The sequence below is a fragment of the Rhineura floridana genome, chromosome 20 (assembly GCF_030035675.1).
Source record: "Rhineura floridana isolate rRhiFlo1 chromosome 20, rRhiFlo1.hap2, whole genome shotgun sequence".
Lineage (NCBI taxonomy): Eukaryota > Metazoa > Chordata > Lepidosauria > Squamata > Rhineuridae > Rhineura > Rhineura floridana.
In genome coordinates this window covers 3,444,721-3,465,640 of record NC_084499.1, presented here as the reverse complement: position 1 = coordinate 3,465,640, position 20,920 = coordinate 3,444,721, and the positions used below count along the sequence as shown (strand labels likewise).

Here is a 20,920-nt window from a genome sequence, read left to right as displayed (position 1 = left end):
TTATTGACAGACGAGCCTCTCTGTGTGTATGTGTGTGTGTGCGCATGTGCACGCCCTAATTTGCTGCTAATGCCCAAACTGTAGTGTTAACCTACACCAAAGGACAGTCACTGTATTCCAGTTAGAGATCTGCTGGATAGATTTCCAAGGCTCTGGTGCGCTTAAAACCCTTGAAATCAATATATTCCCAGCTGGAGAAACTGGACCTGCACTGCTCTCTGCTGGCCCGATCATGGAATGACCTGAGAAATGCCCAACAATCTCTATAAAATGGGTAATATTAGGAAGGTAGATAGAGGGGTGTGTGCAGGTCCTGAATGAACCCAGAAGCCCCAACTCTGACTCCTGCCAGTTTTAGCCAAATCATGCCCCTCTGTACCCTTCTAAAAGCAATAGCTTAAATGGGTGTCACTCAGAGTAAGGGCTGCCTCTGGCTGTAACGTGAACACTGATTGTCAGTCCCAGAGCTCTGAAGGGCAGGTGGTTTATTTAGGATACTTCCTGAGCCCGCCTTGCGTGCTGGCCCATTTAGGGGAGGAACGAAATGGGCTTTGCTAGCTGAATAAAACGACTGTCAGGGCAACTCCTTCGAGAGGAAGTAAAGAAAGGGATTGTAGGGGCCTGATCCTGTGCAGAGGAACTCAGTGGGCGTAAGGGTGCATGGAAATGGGCTGTTGGTCTGCCTGAATTGTGGAGATGCTGTTGTCCAGATGCTACAAAATCTGTGGCACCCAACAGATGGAGCTCACAGGTGGGTGGACTAACTGTAGGCCACAGGTGACCCTCGCGGACCTCCCATGTAGATGCTCAACCCACCAAGGCCACTCCACTGGCATGGAGCCCCTAAAGACCTTCCATCACTGAAGCTGCACCTTGAACATCTCCTTGCAAGTTCGGACTAAATCCCGGAGCGGATTCCACTGCCTCACTGACATGGAGCCACCAGCGCCGCTGGGAACACAGCAGCACTCACAAAAGGCTTATGCTTTGCAGAATTCATTTTTACAGGTGTACACAACAGTTTTTAATGTTCATGTGCCCTTGTAAAGCTGTAACGCGTGCACATGGAAAAAGCATGTTTCAGCTGCGTGCACTGTACAGGCATACATGTCTGAGAGATGGTTTTCAAAGCGTGTCCTTGTTGCAACTGCCTGTTTATGATCTTTGAATTTGTATTAGCCAGTGGGGCCCAGCAGATGTTAGACCCCTAACTCCTGAGTTGGGGCTGATAGCAGTTGTAGTTCAGCAACGTCCTAGGCTCCTCATTACTGCAGTGGAGCCTGTCGCAATGGAGCCTGTCGCAATGGAGCCTGTCGCAATGATTCCAAAACTTTTTCTCTCACAGACCACCTAAAATTGGGGAGGATCTTGGCAGACCACTTAATGATTTTCCCCCGCCTGTTGCAGTGCTAAATGCAGATGATTTTTAACTGCATTTTCATTGCTTCCTCTCTCTATATATTTATTATATTGTATGACAATTTGGATTCCATAGAATTCAGACTGTATACAATAAAAGACAAAAAGCAACATGAATGTTTAATGAGATGGAGTTGCTGTCTGCCATCTTCAACCACAAATCCACAGACATACCACATCTGTGAAACAAAACAGAAGGGGTTGGGAACCACCTGGGGCCCTGCAGATGTTAAACTGCACCTCACTGAAGTTCATGGACCACACTTTGGGAACCTCTGGCCTACCAGGTCTGGATGGTGCATTCAATAGGTGGTGATGGCACATTTTAGCCCAGTACTGATTCCAAACCCTTCCTCTTCCTTCAGTTCTTTCACCTCTATTTGCTAAGGGACCCTCAGTATTCTATCTTGGTTTTGTAACACCCTCCACCCCAATAATTACTCTGCCTAACTTTTAAATGCTGCAAAGAATCTGCCACGGGATGGGGGCATGAAACCTTTTTATGCAGATCTGACCACTTTCCAATAATATGATTTGCCATAGGTCTGTGGTAGAGAAGCTACTGGTTTGATCTCTGGAATCTCCATGTAGAGTGGAGAAAAAGCCCTTTATCAGAAGTCCTGATGTTTTGGATATAGACTCCACAGTGTCTGTATAGGAAGGCATTGTCTAACAGAAATAAATGCTGGAGGTGTAAAGCTGAAAAGGCCTCATTGTGGCATGTGGTGTGGGCATGAATAGAATTCTTTTCTATTCTGGTCTGAAGTTGTTGTCTTTGTCAATTTCATATTGGTAAAATCCTTGATACTTGCACATGTTCATGGACTTTTAAACTATATTCCTATAGTATCAAGGTTAAATGGCAGGACAAAAAAAGTAGATTTTGCAAGCCCTTACTGTTGCTAAATGTATACTTTGCGCCTGGAAGAATAAACACCCACTGTCCATTACACAATGGTCTGAGGAGCTTGCTACATTTGGACGCTTTTAAAAAAAAAACCACTAATCATGTATGGATACTTATGTGGACATCTGGAGGGCTTATATAGAATTATATGCTTAATTTTAGATAGTAATACTGATGGCTATTGAATTCAGATTATCACTGAACACTAAAGTCAGGATCTTTCAGACCATGGTATTCCCGATCTCTATGTATGGATGTGAAAGTTGGACAGTGAAAAAAGTGGACAAGAGAAAAATCAACTCATTTGAAATGTGGTGTTGGAGGAGAGATTTGCAGATACCATGGACAGCGAAAAAGACAAATAATTGGGTGTTAGAACAAACAGTTGTCCATGCGCTAGTAACCTCCAAGTTAGATTACTGCAATGTGCTCTACATGGAGCTGCCTTTGAAGACGGTTCAGAAACTGCAGCTTGTGCAAAATGCAGCAGCCAGATTGGTAACAGGGACCAGACGGTCCGAACATATAAAACCGATTCTGGCCCGCTTGCATTGGCTGCTTGTATGTTTCCGAGCTCAATTCAAGGTGCTGGTTTTGACCTATAAAGCCTTGCACGGCTTGGGATCACAATACCTGATGGAACGCCTCTCTCGACACGAACCCACCCGTACACTAGGCTCAACATCCAAGGACCTCCTCCGGGTGCCTACTCCAAGGGAAACTGGCAGTCTGGCAACAAGGGAGAGGGCCTTCTCAATGGTGGCCCCCAAATTATGGAATGATCTCTCTGACGAGGTGCGCCTGGCGCCAACACTGTTATCTTTTCGGCGCAAGGTCAAGACTTTCCTCTTCTCCCAGGCATTTTAGCATGTTTTTAAATTGCTTTTTAAAAATGTGTTTTTAAAATTTGTGTATTTGTTTTTAATGTTTAATTGTAAACTGCTCAGAGATTCGGCTATGGGGCGGGATATAAATGCAATAAATAAATAAACAATAGAAGCTAAAATGATGAAACTGAGGTTATCATACTTTGGACACATAATGAGAAGACATGATTCACTAGAAAAGACAGGAATGCTGGGAAAAACAGAAGGGAGTAGAAAAAGAGGAAGGCCAAACAAGAGATGGATTGATTCCATAAAGGAAGCCACAGAGCTGAACTTACAAGATCTGAACAGTGTTTTATAACAGATGCTCTTGGAGGTCACTGATTCATAGTGTCGCCATAAGTCGTAATCGACTTGAAGGCACGTAACACACACACTGAATTCTCAGGGTGATTATTGTTACAGGGTTCATTTTCTGTTTGCTAAATTTGACACTTAAAAAAATTCCTACAGAGCTACTGCCAGTCAGTGTAGTCAACACTGACCATAATGAACCTGCCTGAAATCCTGAGAGGTTCTCTCCCCCCCCCCGGCCATAAAGCAGTATAAGATGGACATTGTAAGAAGCAGCAAAGGGATTCTGGCCAAAGCCTCAGAGAGTTTCTGCTTTAGGAAATGGTTGCAACATTCTCCGTTGCTCGCAGAGGTGCCAATGCTTAGCATTTGCGGCCAACTCATCTCGTTCTGCTTGCAGATGACAATCAAAAGTAGGCCATTTCAGCAGCCAGCTTTAAAATGAGCAAGGCAGGTGTGTAAATTAGGTGGCAATGTGACATTAACTCTCGCCGCCAGAGGGCAGGACAGGACTATGCTGAACAGGGATGCTGTTGTACTGAATGTCCTTCATAAATTGCAGCGTTTCCAGGGCAAAGATTACAAGCAGGAGTTAATCTGCAGGCACAGAAGGTGCCAATGGCACCAAGCACTACCACAGCCTCTGCCAACCTGGTGCTCTCCAGATGGGGCTGAAGGGAGCTTTAGTCCACCACATCTGGGGGGGACCAGGCTGGCGGAGGCTGCAGCACCACAAAGAATTTTCTAGAAGGGCATACAGAAAAAACGTACTGTCAAATGCTTCAGTGTACTTCAAGCTAACAAGCCCTTGGGGGGATTCTAAGGCAAAGCTGATTTTTTAAAAAAGTAGCTGCCTTTGACTTGAATTATTCCCTGTAAAGGAAGACTTTTTAAAGCCCCAAACATGTTGAACTTTGAGCATTAGCTTGGTTCAATGCATTTTTTTCAGTAGCCCTACTACAATTGTCTTCACAGGAAGCTACTTCATACTGAGTCAGACCACCTAGCTCAGTATTGTCTACTCTCTGAGTGGGAGTAGCTCCTCAGGATTTCAGATGGGAGTTTTTCTCAGCCTCGCCTGAGCGTGTCAGGGACTGAACTTGGGACCTTCTGCATGCAAGGCAGATGCTCTACCGCGGAGCTACAGCCTGTCCCCATACAACAATTCTTTGTAAAACAGTATTTTAAAATGTTCATAAAATAACTTTGTAAAAGTGTTTTGAGCTGAGGTTCAGCCCCAAAACAGATTTTGGACATCAGGCCTGATTACTTTGTACAATTCCTGTTCTGAAATCTTGTTTGAGGACAGGCAGAGATGAAAAACATCCCAACTGGGCTTTATGCTTTGGGGACTCAGCTGATGGAGGGGGGAAATGTCCAAATGTGGGGTGTGGGGGAAGATAAATGAATGCACCAGGAATGAAAGAGCCCCTTCCCCCAGAGAGAGAACCGAAATTTGTGAGTGAGTTTGTAAGACTGGCTCTATGTGTGAAATTGGGTGGAAAGTAAGCAAAACCACCTCCCCAGGGAAGGATTAGCACCTCAAAAAAAGGCCACACTGACAAAGTGAGGAGAAAGGAAATCTGTAATTACACTCATGGTCCCAGCAACACTGAATGTTTTACATAATAAATCCAAACTTTCCCTCTCTCAAAGTTTTTGATAACAAATTGCAGAATAACACTTGGAAATAAAATGACCCTCGTCTCCTCTGTCCCCAAGCAGGCTTAAATTACACCTTCTCTCCCTGATCCCCACCCCCAAAAAAAGAACTTTTGAGTAGATTTGAAGCTTGGGCCCAGCATTTCCATTCCTGGCAGGCAAACCCAAGCAGATAATATTTAATAGGCAGTTTGGTCAATCTGCGTTTGCTTCTGCCATCTCCCCTACAAACGTCAGGTGGTTTGGTTTTTTAAAAAACTGATGTTTGGCTGCTGAGATGAAACAAGAATCCCAAAGAAAACAGGGGAACTTAAGCCATAAAAATGCACTCCCTGTATCTAATACAGGCATCCTCAACCTGGTGCCCTCCAGAGGTGATGGACTACAGCTCCCATCAGATGAGATCTGTGGTCAAAAACATCTGGATGACACATGGCTGAGTGAAGGCGCCCTACATTTTGTAAACATTGTGATGATTTCAAACAGGGATGGCTGGGGGGATCTAGCTTCCCACCCTTTCTGCACTTTCCTCTGGTGGCGATTTCTGCTAACTTGCAAACAGCTTTGAGAGGTGGCACCAAATGAATGATAGAAAGAGGAGCAATAGTGTAGTGGCAAATTCAGAAGTGTGGAGTCCCTTCATGATAGCCATGCCATGCCCCCCTCCCTCTCTATCATCATCCCCTCCTCAGTCCTTCCCCTGCGAACCTTCTCCAACAACAGAAGCCGTTCCTAGATGCCGATCAGCATGAAAGGAGAATGTGTTTGCTGCTGAGAAGGCTTCTCAGCAGCTGACTCACCTTTCACTCTACTGGCTCCAAACAGCAGAAAAGGCCCAGGAAGCGTGTTAGAAGATTATTCTCAGTGGCTAACACACACCCCTTTCATACTGATTGGCTTGTAGGGGACATAGGGACTCAGCTGGGCCCCTGCTCCCAAAAAGGGGATGCAGGACCCCCTGAGACCCCATACATCTACACCCTTGGAGTGGAGGTGATGAAACCACGCAGCTGAAAACTGGCTTTTGACTTGGGGACCCCTCCAGTTCGTAAGGAAACCAAGGCTTAACAACTCCCTCACCTCTGAACTTGCCAGGGTGTGGGGGCAGCTGGAGTCACTACTTGGCAAACCCCTCAGGAGTTTTCCACCCCTGCAACGCTGCGATGCAAGAATCGGCACCAGTGGAATTTCTGGCCTGCCTTGGGACAGATCCTCACCTGACGCTTTGAACACTGGCAGAAACACCCAAGTATGCGACACAGACATTTCCTTTCCAAGGAGATGCACGTGGCCGCCTGACACCACTCTACTTGCTGCTTGTGCGCATTTGCTTGAGCACAGGACTTTTCACAAATGACAAAGGGCCTTCTCAGTTTGCAGTACATCTGCACCAGCAGGCAGGATTTTCCAACACGCTGTCAACTTTTCAACCAGCCGCTCTAACTGTGCCTTTTAAAAGTGGCCTGATGTGCAGGCGCGTTTAAAGCTGTGAAAAGCTACGCCTGTCCAAATTTCTGCACACATGAAAACTATGGATTAAACATACACATGAGCATCCACCACCAGCTGGTTGGCAACTCTTAACTGTCCACTGTGAGGTTCCCCTCAGGACTAGGCCTCCTTTGGTGGGGGTTGCTATGCAACCCCCCTAGCATCTGGTGTCCTGCTCTAAGCCACTCACCCTCTATCTCTATAAGAGTTGCTAGGCAACCCAGTCACCCGCTGGTTACTGTCTCTCTATTTTCCATTTGCATTGGTACTTATAATGCATCCCTTAACCCCAACTTAGCCTTTAACACATTCCTAACTTGCCTCTTGCAACTGTGTCAAAAGGAAACTTCCCCACCACCCCAGGGGCAGGTGGATCCCTTTATGCAGCCACACGCCCTATCATCAGCCTTTTAAACTGCATCCTGGGAAAATCCCACTCAGGGCTCCTCTACAGATGAACTACATCCATCCTCCATTGGAGCACGTTCCAAATATTGTTCACCTGCTTGGGATCCCATCTGGAGTGAGACTCACAAACTGGGAGGCCTTGTTTGCTAGCGGCCAACAACTTTTGCGATCCTGAAGGCTGCTGGGGAGATTTGCCTTTGAGATGGTGAAAATGGCCGCACTAGCTCCATGACACCCTTGCGGAGCATTCAGGCCTACAGAATCCTCCCGCGCCCATCTTTTGCAACTGATTCACTCTCCAGTTCTCCAAATCATGAAGACATCTTTCACCTGGTCTTTTAACATTCCCTTCCCTCAAATCCTCCTTTCGACAACTTACCCCTGACCCTCCTACTCTCTCGAGAACCAAACGGTTCCATTTCCATTCTCTCTTGCATGGCTCAATTTTTTAAAAAAAACCATCTCCACTTTTGCACATGCATGGGCATCCACAGGGGGTGGGATGGGGGGGGGAAGCAGTTGTCCCCTGGATGAATAGTTAATTCCCCCACCTCCTATCTTGCATTTTAAAATCAAGTTCTAGCATTTGCAGAACCTGAGATACGAGGCAAAATGTACAGGCACTATTCTTCTCATTTTGTGGGAAAAACTAACCTGCTCCCTGCTTTCAGTGTTTTATTTTGCCCCCATCCCTGGGAAAAAAAGCCTGCAGACACCTATGTGAACTGCAGCACCAGTTGCTCACAAGGGCTTCCTTACCATGTGCCATTCACCAAGGGTTGATTCAAGGAGGGCTGATTTTGGACATGTGGCAAAACCTTGACAGCTTCGCTCTCTCTTTCTGTCCCATTTTCTCTCTTCCCCCCCCCCCCGGAACAGACATTTACCTGCACTACCCCAAAGGCTTGGACAGCAGGGCCAGACATCACAAACCTGCATTGTCTCTGAGTTTCAGTCATGTGACCAACTCCACTGGACATCACCATGTGCTTGAAAGTTCTGGTATCTCAGGAAGTTTCTAAGCATGTGCAGAGAGCTTTTTCTCAGAAACAGAGCAGCTTATTTTTTTTTAAATAGTTCTTAGAAATGGAGGGAAGCAACACTGGAAAAATACTGAACATATAAACTTTTCCTGACATGCATCCCCCTGTTGGGGCAACTTGGCCAAGAGTGGGAAATTCCAGTTGGGCCCAGGAAAGGTTTGGCCTAGTGGCCACCTCGTTGGACATCCCTCCTGGGTCTATGCAGCCCACTTTCAGAGTGTGTATGAATTAGCTCCCCAGACTTCCTCGCCTCAGCACCCCTAACTCAACTCAAAAGCTGTTTGGGTTTCACCTGGCTGGTTTTAAACTTGGGTCAGGAAAGGACTACTACCCCAAGATGTGGGAAACATGGAGATGCTTATTTCTGCTGTCTCAAAATAAAATAAAATAGAAAGGGTGTCTCCTTGCCGCCTTGTCACTAAATTAACCGACACTCTGAATGAGATCCTGCTGCAGGGATATCCCCGAGTGTTCAATGAGTGGGCTGCTGTGGGTGTGCGGGAGATAGGGGGAATGGAAGGGGGAAATTGTGTGTGGAGATCCAGAGGTATTCATGCAGCAGCCAAAACTCCCCTTTGGCCTGAGCTGGGAATTCCCACCTGCTCCCATTAAACCACAGGGGCGTAATAGCACCAGCGATTCTCTCCACAACCAGAGAGGTTAGAAGGGAGCCTTTGCAGGGCGCACCAATCTTCTGGGCCAAGGACTGACGCCTTTTTGGGAGGGATGGCCCAGCCACCCTTGTTGGCCGCGGGGGCTTCTGAAGCAGAGCTTCTTGGCCCCCTCAACCTGGAAGTAGTGTGGGCTTCTGCAATGATGTGAGTTTCAGAGGACACGTGGAATCCCTTCATTCCAAAGGAGACATCTGGAAGTGATTGTTATAGTGGGGATTACACCCCCCACCAAACTCCCAGATGCCAACCTTGCCTCTGGACCTCCAGGGCACCTATAACTCACACTCCTGCTCTTTGCCCCAAAACTGTTAAGCAGCTTTCCTTGGCTACGGGGACAATCTCCAGCACGGTCTAGATTTCAGCAAGCGGTGCCCAGCACCTTTTCCTGGGGCACGGAGCAGAGGACCCCTCGCCTGCTACAGGGTCTTATGCTCGTGTATTGGATCACGTGGGGTTCTTAGGCGTTTCCCCCTCCAACACCTGCCAGGCTCACCCCTGCCAAGGGTGTCAAGACTTCAGGCACCCTCGGGCCATTTCCTGGTGTTTGCGGAAGACAATCTGCTTGTGTGGAAGACAACCTCGAGGAAGACTGTAGAGCCTCCCAGCTGACTTCCTTTGGAGATGACATTTTTTGGTTCAAAGTCTCCTGCTTTGATAAGGTGTTGCTCTTACGGAACCACCGGTGTCTGGCCACAGCCATTTCAGGACTCCCCTCTGGCACCGCAGCATCCTATAAGCCACCTCTGCCCCACGACCCAGGACTGGCAACCTGGCCCTCTTAACAGCCTACCCCCAAAGTGCGGTTACGCGTGAGCAACACAGGTCCCGGCTGTGTCCAGCTCTTCCTCCGAGAGGCTGATATGCAAATGGGTCTTGCTGCCAACTGAGGAGAGGAAGGGCCGCCGGGTGTCCAAGTTGCCGTCTGAATCCCTTGTTGGGCCTTTATCAGGGTGGCCCAAAATCCCCTTTGCTAGAAGTGTCCGGCCGTCCTCCCCAGCTCGCTCCTGGCTCGGGCACCCCCAGTTTTCCATGCGGCCATGGGCGTGACCTCCTCCCAGCATCCTCGGCTCGGACTCCAAGCTTGGGAGGGAGAAGGCTGTGATGCTATTGAGGGTAGAGGTGCTGGGGTATGCCGGGGCTGCGGCCGTCTCTACCTCTCGGCTGGGTGAGGTGGTTTTACCTGACCTCTTCCTCAGAGTCGGAGGGGGTGGGTTTAGCTTGGGGATGAACGGCTGCAACCTGGCAAGTGGAGAAGAGAGTGGCGTTAATAGGCCCAACCACCAGACCTGCCCTCCCTGGCACCTGCATGTACACGCGTGTGTGCAAAAACTCCTGCTGGAGAGGTCACGAGCACAGGACATCGAGCCCTACGACGCCCTCCGTTGCTGGCTGCCTGCAGAAGTTTTGGACTACAAGTCCCATCAGCCCCAGCAAGCACAGCAGGCTCCCCCAAGCCCAGGTCAGCTAGCTCTCCAGACTTTTAGGCAGAAAAGGGACTTCCCCATGACCTGCCACCTAAGATCCTTTCAAACTGGAGACCTTCTGCACAGTAGTGCAGTTGCAGATTCAGAAGTGCAGGGTCCCCTTCATGACCGTCATGCCACGCCCCCCCCTCTTGCTCGCTTGCTCTCCATTGCCATCTCCACACCCCTCAGTGGCTGGGACATGTAGCCTGATGTACGAAGGTTAAGAGCCACCTCCATGTTTGCTCCACCCACTTTTGCCTCTGGCCCCCACCCACCACTAACATACTAGCTACTGAGAAGAATCTTCTCAGTGGCTGACTCACCTCCTGGAAATCTGCCCAGGAGGGAAAGTTGCCACCGTGCTGAAAAACGTCCCCCCCTGCTATAAATGCAATACCTGGCTTTTAAAGATACCCCAAACACTGCCAAGTAACGCCAGCTCTGCAGAGGAGGCCAATGACAAGTGTGTGTGTGTGAGCATTGTTGGTACTGTCAGAGCAGCTGAGTTGAGCAGGGCATGAGGAGGGGCAGCCATGCTGCTGCCAACATCGGCATAGATGCGTTTTGACGCCAACGGCTGAGCCCTGCAATCCGGGTGCTCAACCCAGCAACTGAGGCCTGCAATTGGCTCAGACTGGAGCAATCACGAGCGCCGCCAAACTGCAATTCCCTACCTCTCCTCCTGTGCTGGAGCGCTCAGGTCATTGCACTCCTGCCTGGCCGTCCCGTTCAGAGCACCGCAGTCAGCCGCCTCCGATCCCTCGACGCTGCGGAGGCCGTCAGGCCCCTCCAGCACCACGAGGAGGCGCTCTTCGCTCTCTGCGCCGTGAGGCAGCTGGCTGCCCTTCTCCAAGTTGGCCAGGTTCCGGTGAGATTCGCAAGGGTCGCCCAGCAGCGCCACGGGGCTGCCCAGGACGCTGGCAGGGGTTGAGGCGGGCGGCAGGTTGATTTCTAGCCTGTAGTGGTTCTTCAGGCTGAGGGAGAGGGACTGAGCCAGCGTCAGATTCTGCAGCGACCGCTCCGCTAGAGACAAGGTGGGAAGGGGGACACACAGAACGGTGCATGTTGGTGGGCCTGTGAATGCCCTTTAATGCGGCTTCCTACAGTGTCCACCCAACCAAGCTGTGTATGCAGGCCAATACCCCCCCCCCGGTTTTATGACCCCAGCATTCAGTGGTAGACTGCCTCTGTCTGGAGGTTCCATCTAGCCATTTGGAGTTAGAGATCCCTGATAGACCATGTAAGCTAGTGACCACCACCAAATCTTGTGGCTGAAAATCCCCTTTTGAGGTGCCTTGAGAAAGAATTCCTTTTTTTTCCCTGTCCTGAATCTCCCTCCATTCAGTTTCACTGGACGGTGCAATTTGGGTTTTGGTTTTAGGAGAGAAGGAAAAACCTCTCCTAATCCACTTTCTCCACACTGTGCATAATCTTGTACACCCTTTTAATTGTCTTTTTTCTAAACTAAAAAGCCCCCAAAGTTGTAGCCTTTCCTTGTAGGGGAGTTGCTCCAGACCCCTTCAACATTTCGGTCAGTGTGATGTAATGCTGGACTGGGACCTGGGTTCAAATCCCTGCTCAGTGATGAAGCCCACTGGGTGACCTTGGGCCAGTCACTGTCTCTCTGCCTAACCTACCTCACAGGGTTGTTGTGAGAATAAAATCGGGGGGGGGGGAGAACCATGTTTGGACGCCACCTTCAGCTCCTTGGAGGAACTGGTGGCATAGGAATGCCATAAAATACATTGAAGCTGGCCTTTTCAGCACCTCTCCCAGCTCCTTTTCAGAGGGGGCCACCGCGGCTGTATTTGGTGTTTCAAATTCAGCCACTCCATAGGCATGGACACACCAGTAATGGCACCTTATCCAGCCCATGTCGGACTCACAGGGGATGGGAGTGGGAGAGTGCAAGGCCATTGCTTTATGCAGGGTTTCATCAACAGGTGCTCCCACTACCTGTGGCCAGCTCTCAGCGTCTGGGATGGGCCTCTGAGTGGCCCTCAGTACCTGTCCCAATCCCCACGGAGAAGCTCAGCCACTCACCTGGGTGTCGCAGCTGCACCTTGATCTCTAGCTCCTTGAGCTGCCTCACCAGCAGGGAGACGTGCTGGAGGAGGTCACGGTTGGTCAAGAGGAGCTGGCGGACACGGGCCTGGGCTTCGATCCGGGCCGTGGTCTCGGCTGACAGCTGGTCTCTCAGCAGCTGCACCTGTCATGGAGGGCACGGCCACAGAGGGCCGGGGAAAGTCACAGAAGGCCCCGGTGGATCAGGCCAAAATGACCATCAAGCCCAAGAATCCTGCTTCCAACAATGGTCAGCTAGAGATGCTGCTGGGAAGACCACAGGCACAGCAGGCAGGCAGGCGACAGCCTTTCTTTGCTGCTTGCCTCCAATGGCTGCTATTCAGAGATAGACTGCCTCTGAACATGGAGGTTCCCATTAGCTATAACAGCTACCAATAGATCTCTCCTCCTCCAGGGACTCGCCTCATCCTCTTGGATTTTGGTTTTCTTTTGTTTTAAGCCAGCTGTGTTATTTATTTTGAACACTTACATGTACTGCCCTTAATTTCATTATATAGGTTAAAGGGAATTAATAACCTGGAGAACATTCAAATTTTAGCCAACATGTGCACATTTCCCAAATGCTGTTGGGGATTTTGCATAATAACTGCAGAATGTAAGGCAATATATGCACATTCCCCAAGGCCTGGAGATAATGCATATTGGCTGGGATGAGTCTTCGGGAAATGTGTGCAATGGTTGGTTACAAGGCCCATTAACCACACAACTTACATTCCCCTTAACATATACACAAACGCGCGTGGGATGGCCGTCCCATCCCCTCTTGTGGCAAGGGGTTCCACAAGCTGGTTTTGCATTTAGCCCACCCCAGCATGATGCAGAAGAGGATTCTGGGGACAGGGTGGGTGGCAAACTGTGGACAATGAGAGGTTCAAAAATCTCCGGCTGATGGAGGAAGGAGAGCCCAGCCCGGTGGGTCGCTGCCAGAGGGCTGTCGTTACCTGAGCCACGGCCACTTGCGTCTGCTGCTGCTGCTGGAAGAGCTGGTGCTGGAGGAGTTGGAGGCAGTGCTGGGAGGCGAGCGGGGTCACTGAGGCAGAGGAGCAGGGGCTGCCGGGGCTGCCCAGCGGCTGCGCAGCAGAGGGGCAGAGGGACTGGCTTTCGTTCTCCTGGGATCCAGCATGCAGCAAGAGGAGGGCACCGTCAGTCTCTCTCTTCCCACCCGCCCTCTGCCCCACTCCCCCATGACGCACAGACCAAGAGAAGTGCAGGGGCCCCAAGGGATCGGTGGCTCCTCCACGGACGTCCCATTTCACCAACCTGAGGTGCAGGCCAGGATGGTGTCCCCTGTGGCTTCCACCAGACACAGAGAGTGTGGGCTGGCGGATAATAATCTAACAGCCTTGACGTCTAAATCCCCCCTCAGCCATGAAGCTCACTGTGGCGAGCTTGGGTCAGCCACCCTCTCTCAGCCGAGCCTACCTTGCAGGGGTGATTGAGATGACGGAACAGAGGGGAAATCTCCAATCACGCTGCCCTGGGCCTCCTTGGGGGAAGAGATACCAAGGCGACAGAAAACAAAGTTCATTGGCTCTCACCTGGCTGCTCCTGTCCTTCAGGCTCAGCCCAGATTTCGGGACTCCCAGGTCGGGCACAGCAAAGGGCAGCTCACAGACCCCACAGTCGGGCATGCACGCCCCCTCAGAAGCACCAGGGCCATTTTCTCCATCAAGCATGGCTGGTCCAGGCAGCTGGAACCCTTCAAGCAAGGCAATAACGGAGGAGGTGAAGCCCTCAGGCTGAATGAGCCCATCCTGGCAATTTGTGGCGACTGCTTTGCAGCCTGGGGAGGGATCGCCGGGAAGGGCAGCCATGGTTTTAATCAAAGGCAAGAGCTCCTTTATCAATTCAGTTGAGACTCAGAGGTTGCTTGCTGGGAAGGAACTGGTTTGTTGAATGCTGTGATTGATTGATGTGTGTTGTTTGGCAAGCGAGTTGGTTTTCTTTCGCCTACTTGCCTATCATGTTATTTTAAAAGATTGGATTTATACTCTTCAGTTGGTTTTCATTTGTTAACATTTTACTTCCTGGTGTTTAGAGGATATTGACTTGGTTATTGTGTTTCATAGGATGTAGAAATCCCCTGGTATTTTTTCGTATTTGCTGTTTAACTAAAATGTTTTAACCAAGGTTGTAAACTGCTTAGAGTTTTGTTTAAATATAAGCAGAATATAAACTGTCCACATAAGTAAGTACGTAAATAATCTGCAGGGCACCTGTCCCCTTGATGGGCAATCTTCCGGCCTTTCAGCGGCCACTATTAATTAATTAATTAAATTTATATACTGCCCCATAGCCGAAGCTCTCTGGGCGGTTCGCTATGTCTCTCTCTGCGCGCACACACTTGTCACTTCCCACAAGTTGTCGGGGTAACTTCTGCTCTACCCATGTAGATTCCCAGAACCGGGTCACTGAATCACGCGGGGAATCTACACAAGCAGAAAAGGCTCCCTTATCCCTTGCAGGGTTTAGAAAGCCAATTTGCAAACCTGCCCCCCTCCATCTGTTCTGGACACCTCCCAGCAGCCCCAGCCAAACTACGAAAACTGGACAGCTCTTTATATTCACGTACAGTAGGGCCCCGCTTGTTGGTGTTCCGCTGATATGGCGGCACCAGCGGGGCGATCAGCTGCAGCACGGGGAGCTCCAGCCGACAGCCATCAGCTGGCGCGCGAGGAGCTCTCATGCTGCAGCTGATCCCTGTCAGCTGGAGCGCGGCGGCTGGAGCTCCCCGCGCTCCAGCTGATCATGCGATCGGCTGTAGGGTGGGGAGCTCCCGCTCTACAGCTGAGTAGGGCCCCATTTTCCGGTGCTTTTCGGTTTTCTGTAGGGGCCTGGAACAGAACCTGCCATATGAGTGGGGCCCTCCTGTATATTTTTTAAAAAACAGACTCCTTTAAATGCCCAAACGGGTCCCCCGTGACCTCTCACCTTCCAAATGGGGGTCCTCCGCTGAGTTGTTGCTGGCCCCGTCAGCCTGGCCGTCTGCGTTCTGGAGGGCATGCTGGAGGCTGAGTTTGTGGCAGACCTCGAAGGCTTGGCCCACTGTCCTCACCACACGCATGGCCTGAGTCTGGTGGGGGAGGAGAGAGAAACCCCATCTTAGCATGAGGAGGAACAGGAAGTAGTGGGGCAGGGGAGGAGGAGGTCAAGGGGCAAAGAGTAGCCCACTCCAACCCACCTTCTTCTTGGATTTGAAGACGTTGCACCGGAAACAATTGTTGGTGCCGTCCCTGGCAATGTAGCTGAAGATCTTCAGGTCCTGGGAGTCATGTGAAACGTAGAAGATCCTAAAGGAGGAAAGAGAGACGGGCACCCAAAGAGGACAAGGTGGGGAAAAGGTCTTTGGAGGCTGCCAGAAAATGGTGCAGGCCACCCCGGAGGTCCCTTCCTTGCTCCAGCCTCTCAGGAACTCATTCCCCTGGAATCCTGGCCAGGTTCTCAATTTCTTTGCTCCACGGAGGGGGAAGAGGCAATTACCAGATGAGGTGATTGGACCACCTGGACCAAATTAGCAGCTTTACCATTCTGCTACTGCAGATTGCAACCGTCGGGCGCAACTCACAGAGGCGGGGGAGAATTCTGTGGCATCTGTCGGCCCATTGGGTGAACAAGGTCAGGCCCAGAGTAGGCAGCCGGCGCTGCGGAGGCCCAGCTTGAACTGAGGTCTACTCGGCATTCCCTTCAAGGACGGGGGTCCCATGTGGGCCCAATGAACAGGTGAAATCTGAAGCCTGCTAGTCAGTCCCGCAGGGGAGTTCAGTTGCTAGCTGCCATTCCTTGGCCTGACGATGGGGCAGGAGTCAGTTCTGCCCCTCACCATCTCTGGCGGCTCCTGACTGCTTGGAGGAAACGGGCATCTTAAGGGCACAACAAGTTGTGCAGAACTTGGAAGCGTGAGATGCCAGTGAAGTTGGCACCTGGCAAAATCCTGCCTGGGCTGTGTTGGCAGTTTGGAGGTTGTGGGACGAGGTAAGGAGCCAGCAGTGGAGCCAGGGCTGGGCAGGGTGTGTGTGTGTGTGTGTGTGTGTGTAATGACCACCCTCTCTCCTTCCAAGCTGTGTGTCTTCTGCCAAGAGGGGATCTAGCAAAGGAGCTAAAATGGCGAGCCAAGAAGCCATCACTTCAGCCTAGGGATGGGGGACAGTTTTCAGCCTGAGGGCCACAGTGCCTTCTGGGCAACTTCCCAGGGCCCACATGCCACTCAGAGGGAAAAATGGGTGGACTAATACATGCAAATTTTACCTTTCTGCACCCATTCACCCTCCCGCATCTTCCATCCGGACAAGTGAGAGACTTGATCAGAGTTCAAGGATGCATCCTGGCCAGGCAAACTCTCTCAAGGAGGGTGTGAAGTAAGGCCAGTGAGAAGGGAGTGTGCCCTGTGGGGAGCCTCCAAAGGGACAAAAATAGAGGGGCCCAGAGGCAGTGGTGGCTCCAATGCCAGAGGGGCAGCGTAATCCGCACCGGGTTTTAGTCTGAACTTTCAAGGTGCTTCACTAGCTGCCACTGCCTGGAGGTCTGCATTTTGACCTCCCCAGCCTGAGGGTCAGAGCTCTGCTGGTGGGGGCTGATGGGAGTTGTAGTCCAAAACCTCTGGAGAGCACCAGGGTGCAGCAGGCCTGAGAAACACTCTGAAGAAGCAAAATGCACCATATGAAGTTTTATGATTAGGAAGCAAGACGGACGGTGAATCCCGCACGCTCAGCTCCCAGAGAGAGGAACGGAGAGGCCGGCTCCATCTTAGATCATGAGCCTCAGATGGTACTATTATCGGCTGGCAAATAGGGTGTCCCTATGTGGGGCTGCAGAGCCACCGTGCCAACCTAAGGGAGGCTTTATGAAAAGGCATTGCTGTGCAGCAATGGGGAGCAGCTGAGCCCTTCTCCTTGGGTTCAGCACTCCACCTTGCTTCGGGGAGTGGGGGAAGGAAGTGCCAGTTATTCATCGCAATGTACCTGTATACGGGGTCGTGCATGACCACCATCTTGCCCTCTTCCCAGGCCCATTCTTTCCTCTGGGGACAAGATGGAAAGGAACAAAGTCAGCAGCCAAATGTCACTGCGTTTTAACAACCGTCCAATGGGCTGGTGGGTGCAGACAGCCAACACAGTCCGAACAGGCTGAGGTCACAGCAAAAAATTAATTCATTTAAAATATTTCTTATGCGCTCTTCATTGCCAAGGCAATCCCAGAGCGGGTATAGATTAAAGTCAACACAAGAAAAAAACCCAGTTCAAGTAACAGAACACCAAAGGTAAATTCAAGAGGATGTACAACAATTCACCTGACTTCTCCAAACAGCAGGTTGAATAAATGAGTCTTTAAATGGTGTTGAGAACCCAAAAGAGTTGGCAACAGCCTTGCCTGGAAAGGCAATAATCAGGGTGTCCCTCCACTTTCTCTTAGGATGCCATGTTCTGAATTTTGGTCAGCTGAGACACTGTCAAGAGGGCACCCCTTCTGGATTGTAACGTATGGGCAAGTTTGTATGGGAGGAGGCATTTTACGAAGGATTTAGGTCCCAAGCTGCGTAAAGTGTGATATGTCAATACGAGGACCTTGCGCTTGGGGTGATAGCATACAGGCAGTCAGTGCAGGTCTTTCAGGACAGGGGTCATACGTGTGCGGTGGACTGCCCCAGGCAAGAAATGCGCTGCAGCATTCTGCACCACCTGCAGCTTCCAGACCAACCTCAAAGGCAGCCCCACTTAGAGCACATTGCAGTCATCCAGCCTGGAGGTTACCAGTGCATGGATCACTGTGGCTAAGAATAAAGATGGGGGATAAATTTTATTTTGTTTGCATTTTAATGAGAAACAACCAGATTTGCACTTCCCAAAACATTACATTCCTCCTTTGAAATTCACACTTACATGAATTTTGCGAAACAGTTCTTCAACCAAACAGTGTCTACAAAAATCCATATTTTATTGTTATTGTTATTATTGTTGATTTATATTGGGAAAAGTGTGGATAAAATGCACAAAGTAACTTACAAACATGCATTATATGAAGGAAAACTTCTTGCAAGGATACACACTAGACAAAACTGCATGCAAAAATGTGTTTATTAAGAGAAATTCACACTAAAATGCTGATGAAATTTCATTTTCTTTTTAAAAATGCGTAAGTTGCTCCAGAAATGTGGATAACTTAAGTTGTGGTTGTTGTTATTAATTAGATTTGTTGGTTGCTTGTTACCCAAAAATCTCCAAGCAACTTATAACACTTTTAAGATTGGTAAATGAGAAACTGAGACAACCAAAACTGACATCAAGAGCAAATCCTAAACCCCATTTATAACGTGCTGGGGATCAACGTGGAAGTTCTCACTTTGCTTCAGATGTACAGGATGCTCTACATCACGAGTCATTTTATACCCCTCTATCGTTCCCCCTCTTCCTTGCCTTTTTCCCTAAACTGAGAATCCGCAAACGTCGGGACCTTTCCTCGTAGGGGAGTTGCTCCTCCAGCCCCTTGCTCGCCTGGGTGACCCTTTTCCTGCCTCTCCTGCACCTCTCAACTTGGCTGGACTCAGGACAATCACCTACCTTCTGCTTCTTGCGCAGGATCACCTTCACGCCGTCCACGGAGACAATGATGCTGACTTTCTTCTTCTTGATGTTCTTGGCCTTAAATTCGTACTGCGGGAAGGAGGGGGACGGGGATATGCGTCAAGTCTGCCAGTGGCCATCCACCTGGATCCCAAAGCTTGGCCCGTAGGTGCAAACTGGCCATCCTTAAATCTGAAGATGGAAACTGGATAAAGATTTTTAATTGCACCAGTCTTTATCCAGTTTCCATCTTCAGATTTGAGGATAGCCCATTTGCAGTTCCAAGCATTTGCACCCACAGCCTCCTACTGTATCGCACATGCCCCTCCATCACCCTCCGGTGTATATTAATTGCAAAGCAACTGCCCCCCCCAAGCTGGATGTGCTGGGCTCCTTTTATCTCACTGCTGAAGACAAATGAACACTGACTGCAGTGGGAGAGTTCAAACATCGCTTGTGTGGGGCTCTCCGTAGCATCTGACGGAAAGGGCCTGCGATGTGGCGGGTCCATTTAATTATCCATCGAAAGGGGTTCTGAATGAAGCAGCCGAGGCTCCCTTGTACATGTGCGTGTAACAAACACGTATCTCCTTCCCCCCCCCAAACAAAATTATTTGGGAAGAATGACAGCTCTGTGCCAAACGATTTCGTCTTTGGATCTGAAGGGTGCATTCTGTGCAGCCTGAACCAGGGCTCAGTCCTGGAATGTGGGTTGTGTTTACTCAATAGGGGGATAATGAACTCTGCACATCCTCAGAGGTACCTGTATTTATTTCATCCATTCCATGGTAAAGGGCAGCCTTGGGACACGGGTTCCAAGTTCAGGCTCAGCTCAGCTTTAAGCCTTGCTTGCCTGCGCTTCCATCATGACTCCTCCCAACCCCATAGCCCTGCCCCCCCGGCCTCCCAGGGCTTGATGTCTTCCATTATTTCACCTACTCAGCGAGAAGGACAGATGAGGGTCCTGCAGGCTTCTGTACCCACCCATCCCCCATGCAAGGTCCAGGTTGGAGGCATCAGCCAGGCAAGAATCCGCCCTGTTAAGCTACCTCTGGATCAATCCATGAATTATTACTCAGGGCAAGCTGTTGACAAAGCCAGATTTAACAACCAAGCGTGAAACCAGGAAGAGAGAGAGGCAGGCCGTGCTTTTGTTTACAGAAAAAAGAATGAGGGTTGAGGGGTGCTGGAGAGGACAGACTCCCTACGGATGGACAACAGCTGATCCAACACTGGGCCTTCAAAAAGGCCCCTGCCTGTCTCCCTCTGCAATCTCTGCCTGCAGGTAACAACATGGACTCTCTTTCCCACCACAGTTTTATGTATTTGAAGCACACAATTACAAGGAAGGAAAGAGATGGCGGCGACAAGAAGAGAGCAAACCCTGTCATCTGGTTTGGTTTGTCAAGTGAAGCCACCCATAGCCTCTGGAGAAAGTCTCCTGGCGTGCGCTCCGTGGCAACGGCCGGGCAACTGGCAGGCCAAAAGGGGCCCCCGTTGATGGTTGCCAGCTCCCTGCTGCCCCCTTCCGCCCTCAGCTCTCATGCAGAGAGCCGTTCTCTGCTTCAAAGCCAGACCCGGAGCCAAAAACGCCATGTTCCCAGGGCTACCTTGACATCACTCACACTGCACACATCCATCTGTTCAGGGCAAGGGGCCCAAAGCCACTGAATCTGATATTGAGGGCACCATCGCCATCGTTTTTAAAAGGCAAGTTTCTAGACCACATGGCTGCCAAGCTTGGTATAATCTCCAAAGTCAGAAGGAGAGTCAGTAGGGATTTTCAGTGCTTCGGAGCTTTGGTGAGCTCCTTATCTGGATAAATGATGCATGACCAGCAAAAATACTTGCATCATGGATTCATGACACAGAAACCAGTTTTTCTTGGCTGCAGAGTCAAACTTAATTATTGAAAGTGCAAAATACAGACAGCCTCCCCTTTGTTCCTGCCCTTACTATTTACTTTTCCTTATGGCCTATATTCCAATTTACACCTCCCCCTCCCCCTCAAAAGATTATATGTTAAG

At 50.1% G+C, this 20,920-nt stretch overlaps 1 protein-coding gene across 1 annotated transcript in view; it reads right to left on the bottom strand.

Moving 5' to 3' along the window:
* Nucleotides 1-4,894: 4,894 nt before the first annotated feature.
* The window catches only part of LOC133373665 (carboxyl-terminal PDZ ligand of neuronal nitric oxide synthase protein-like), a 49,483-nt gene continuing 33,457 nt past the window's right edge, over nt 4,895-20,920 (bottom strand). Inside the window, exons 3-11 of the mRNA XM_061603640.1 lie at nt 18,891-18,983; nt 17,295-17,353; nt 15,518-15,626; nt 15,268-15,409; nt 13,875-14,035; nt 13,278-13,445; nt 12,295-12,460; nt 10,926-11,274; nt 4,895-10,024 (exon numbers count right to left, since the gene is read on the bottom strand). Of these exons, the coding sequence (XP_061459624.1) occupies nt 9,589-10,024; nt 10,926-11,274; nt 12,295-12,460; nt 13,278-13,445; nt 13,875-14,035; nt 15,268-15,409; nt 15,518-15,626; nt 17,295-17,353; nt 18,891-18,983 (1,683 nt within the window). The 3' untranslated portion in view covers nt 4,895-9,588. The remainder of the gene's footprint in view (nt 10,025-10,925; nt 11,275-12,294; nt 12,461-13,277; nt 13,446-13,874; nt 14,036-15,267; nt 15,410-15,517; nt 15,627-17,294; nt 17,354-18,890; nt 18,984-20,920) is intronic.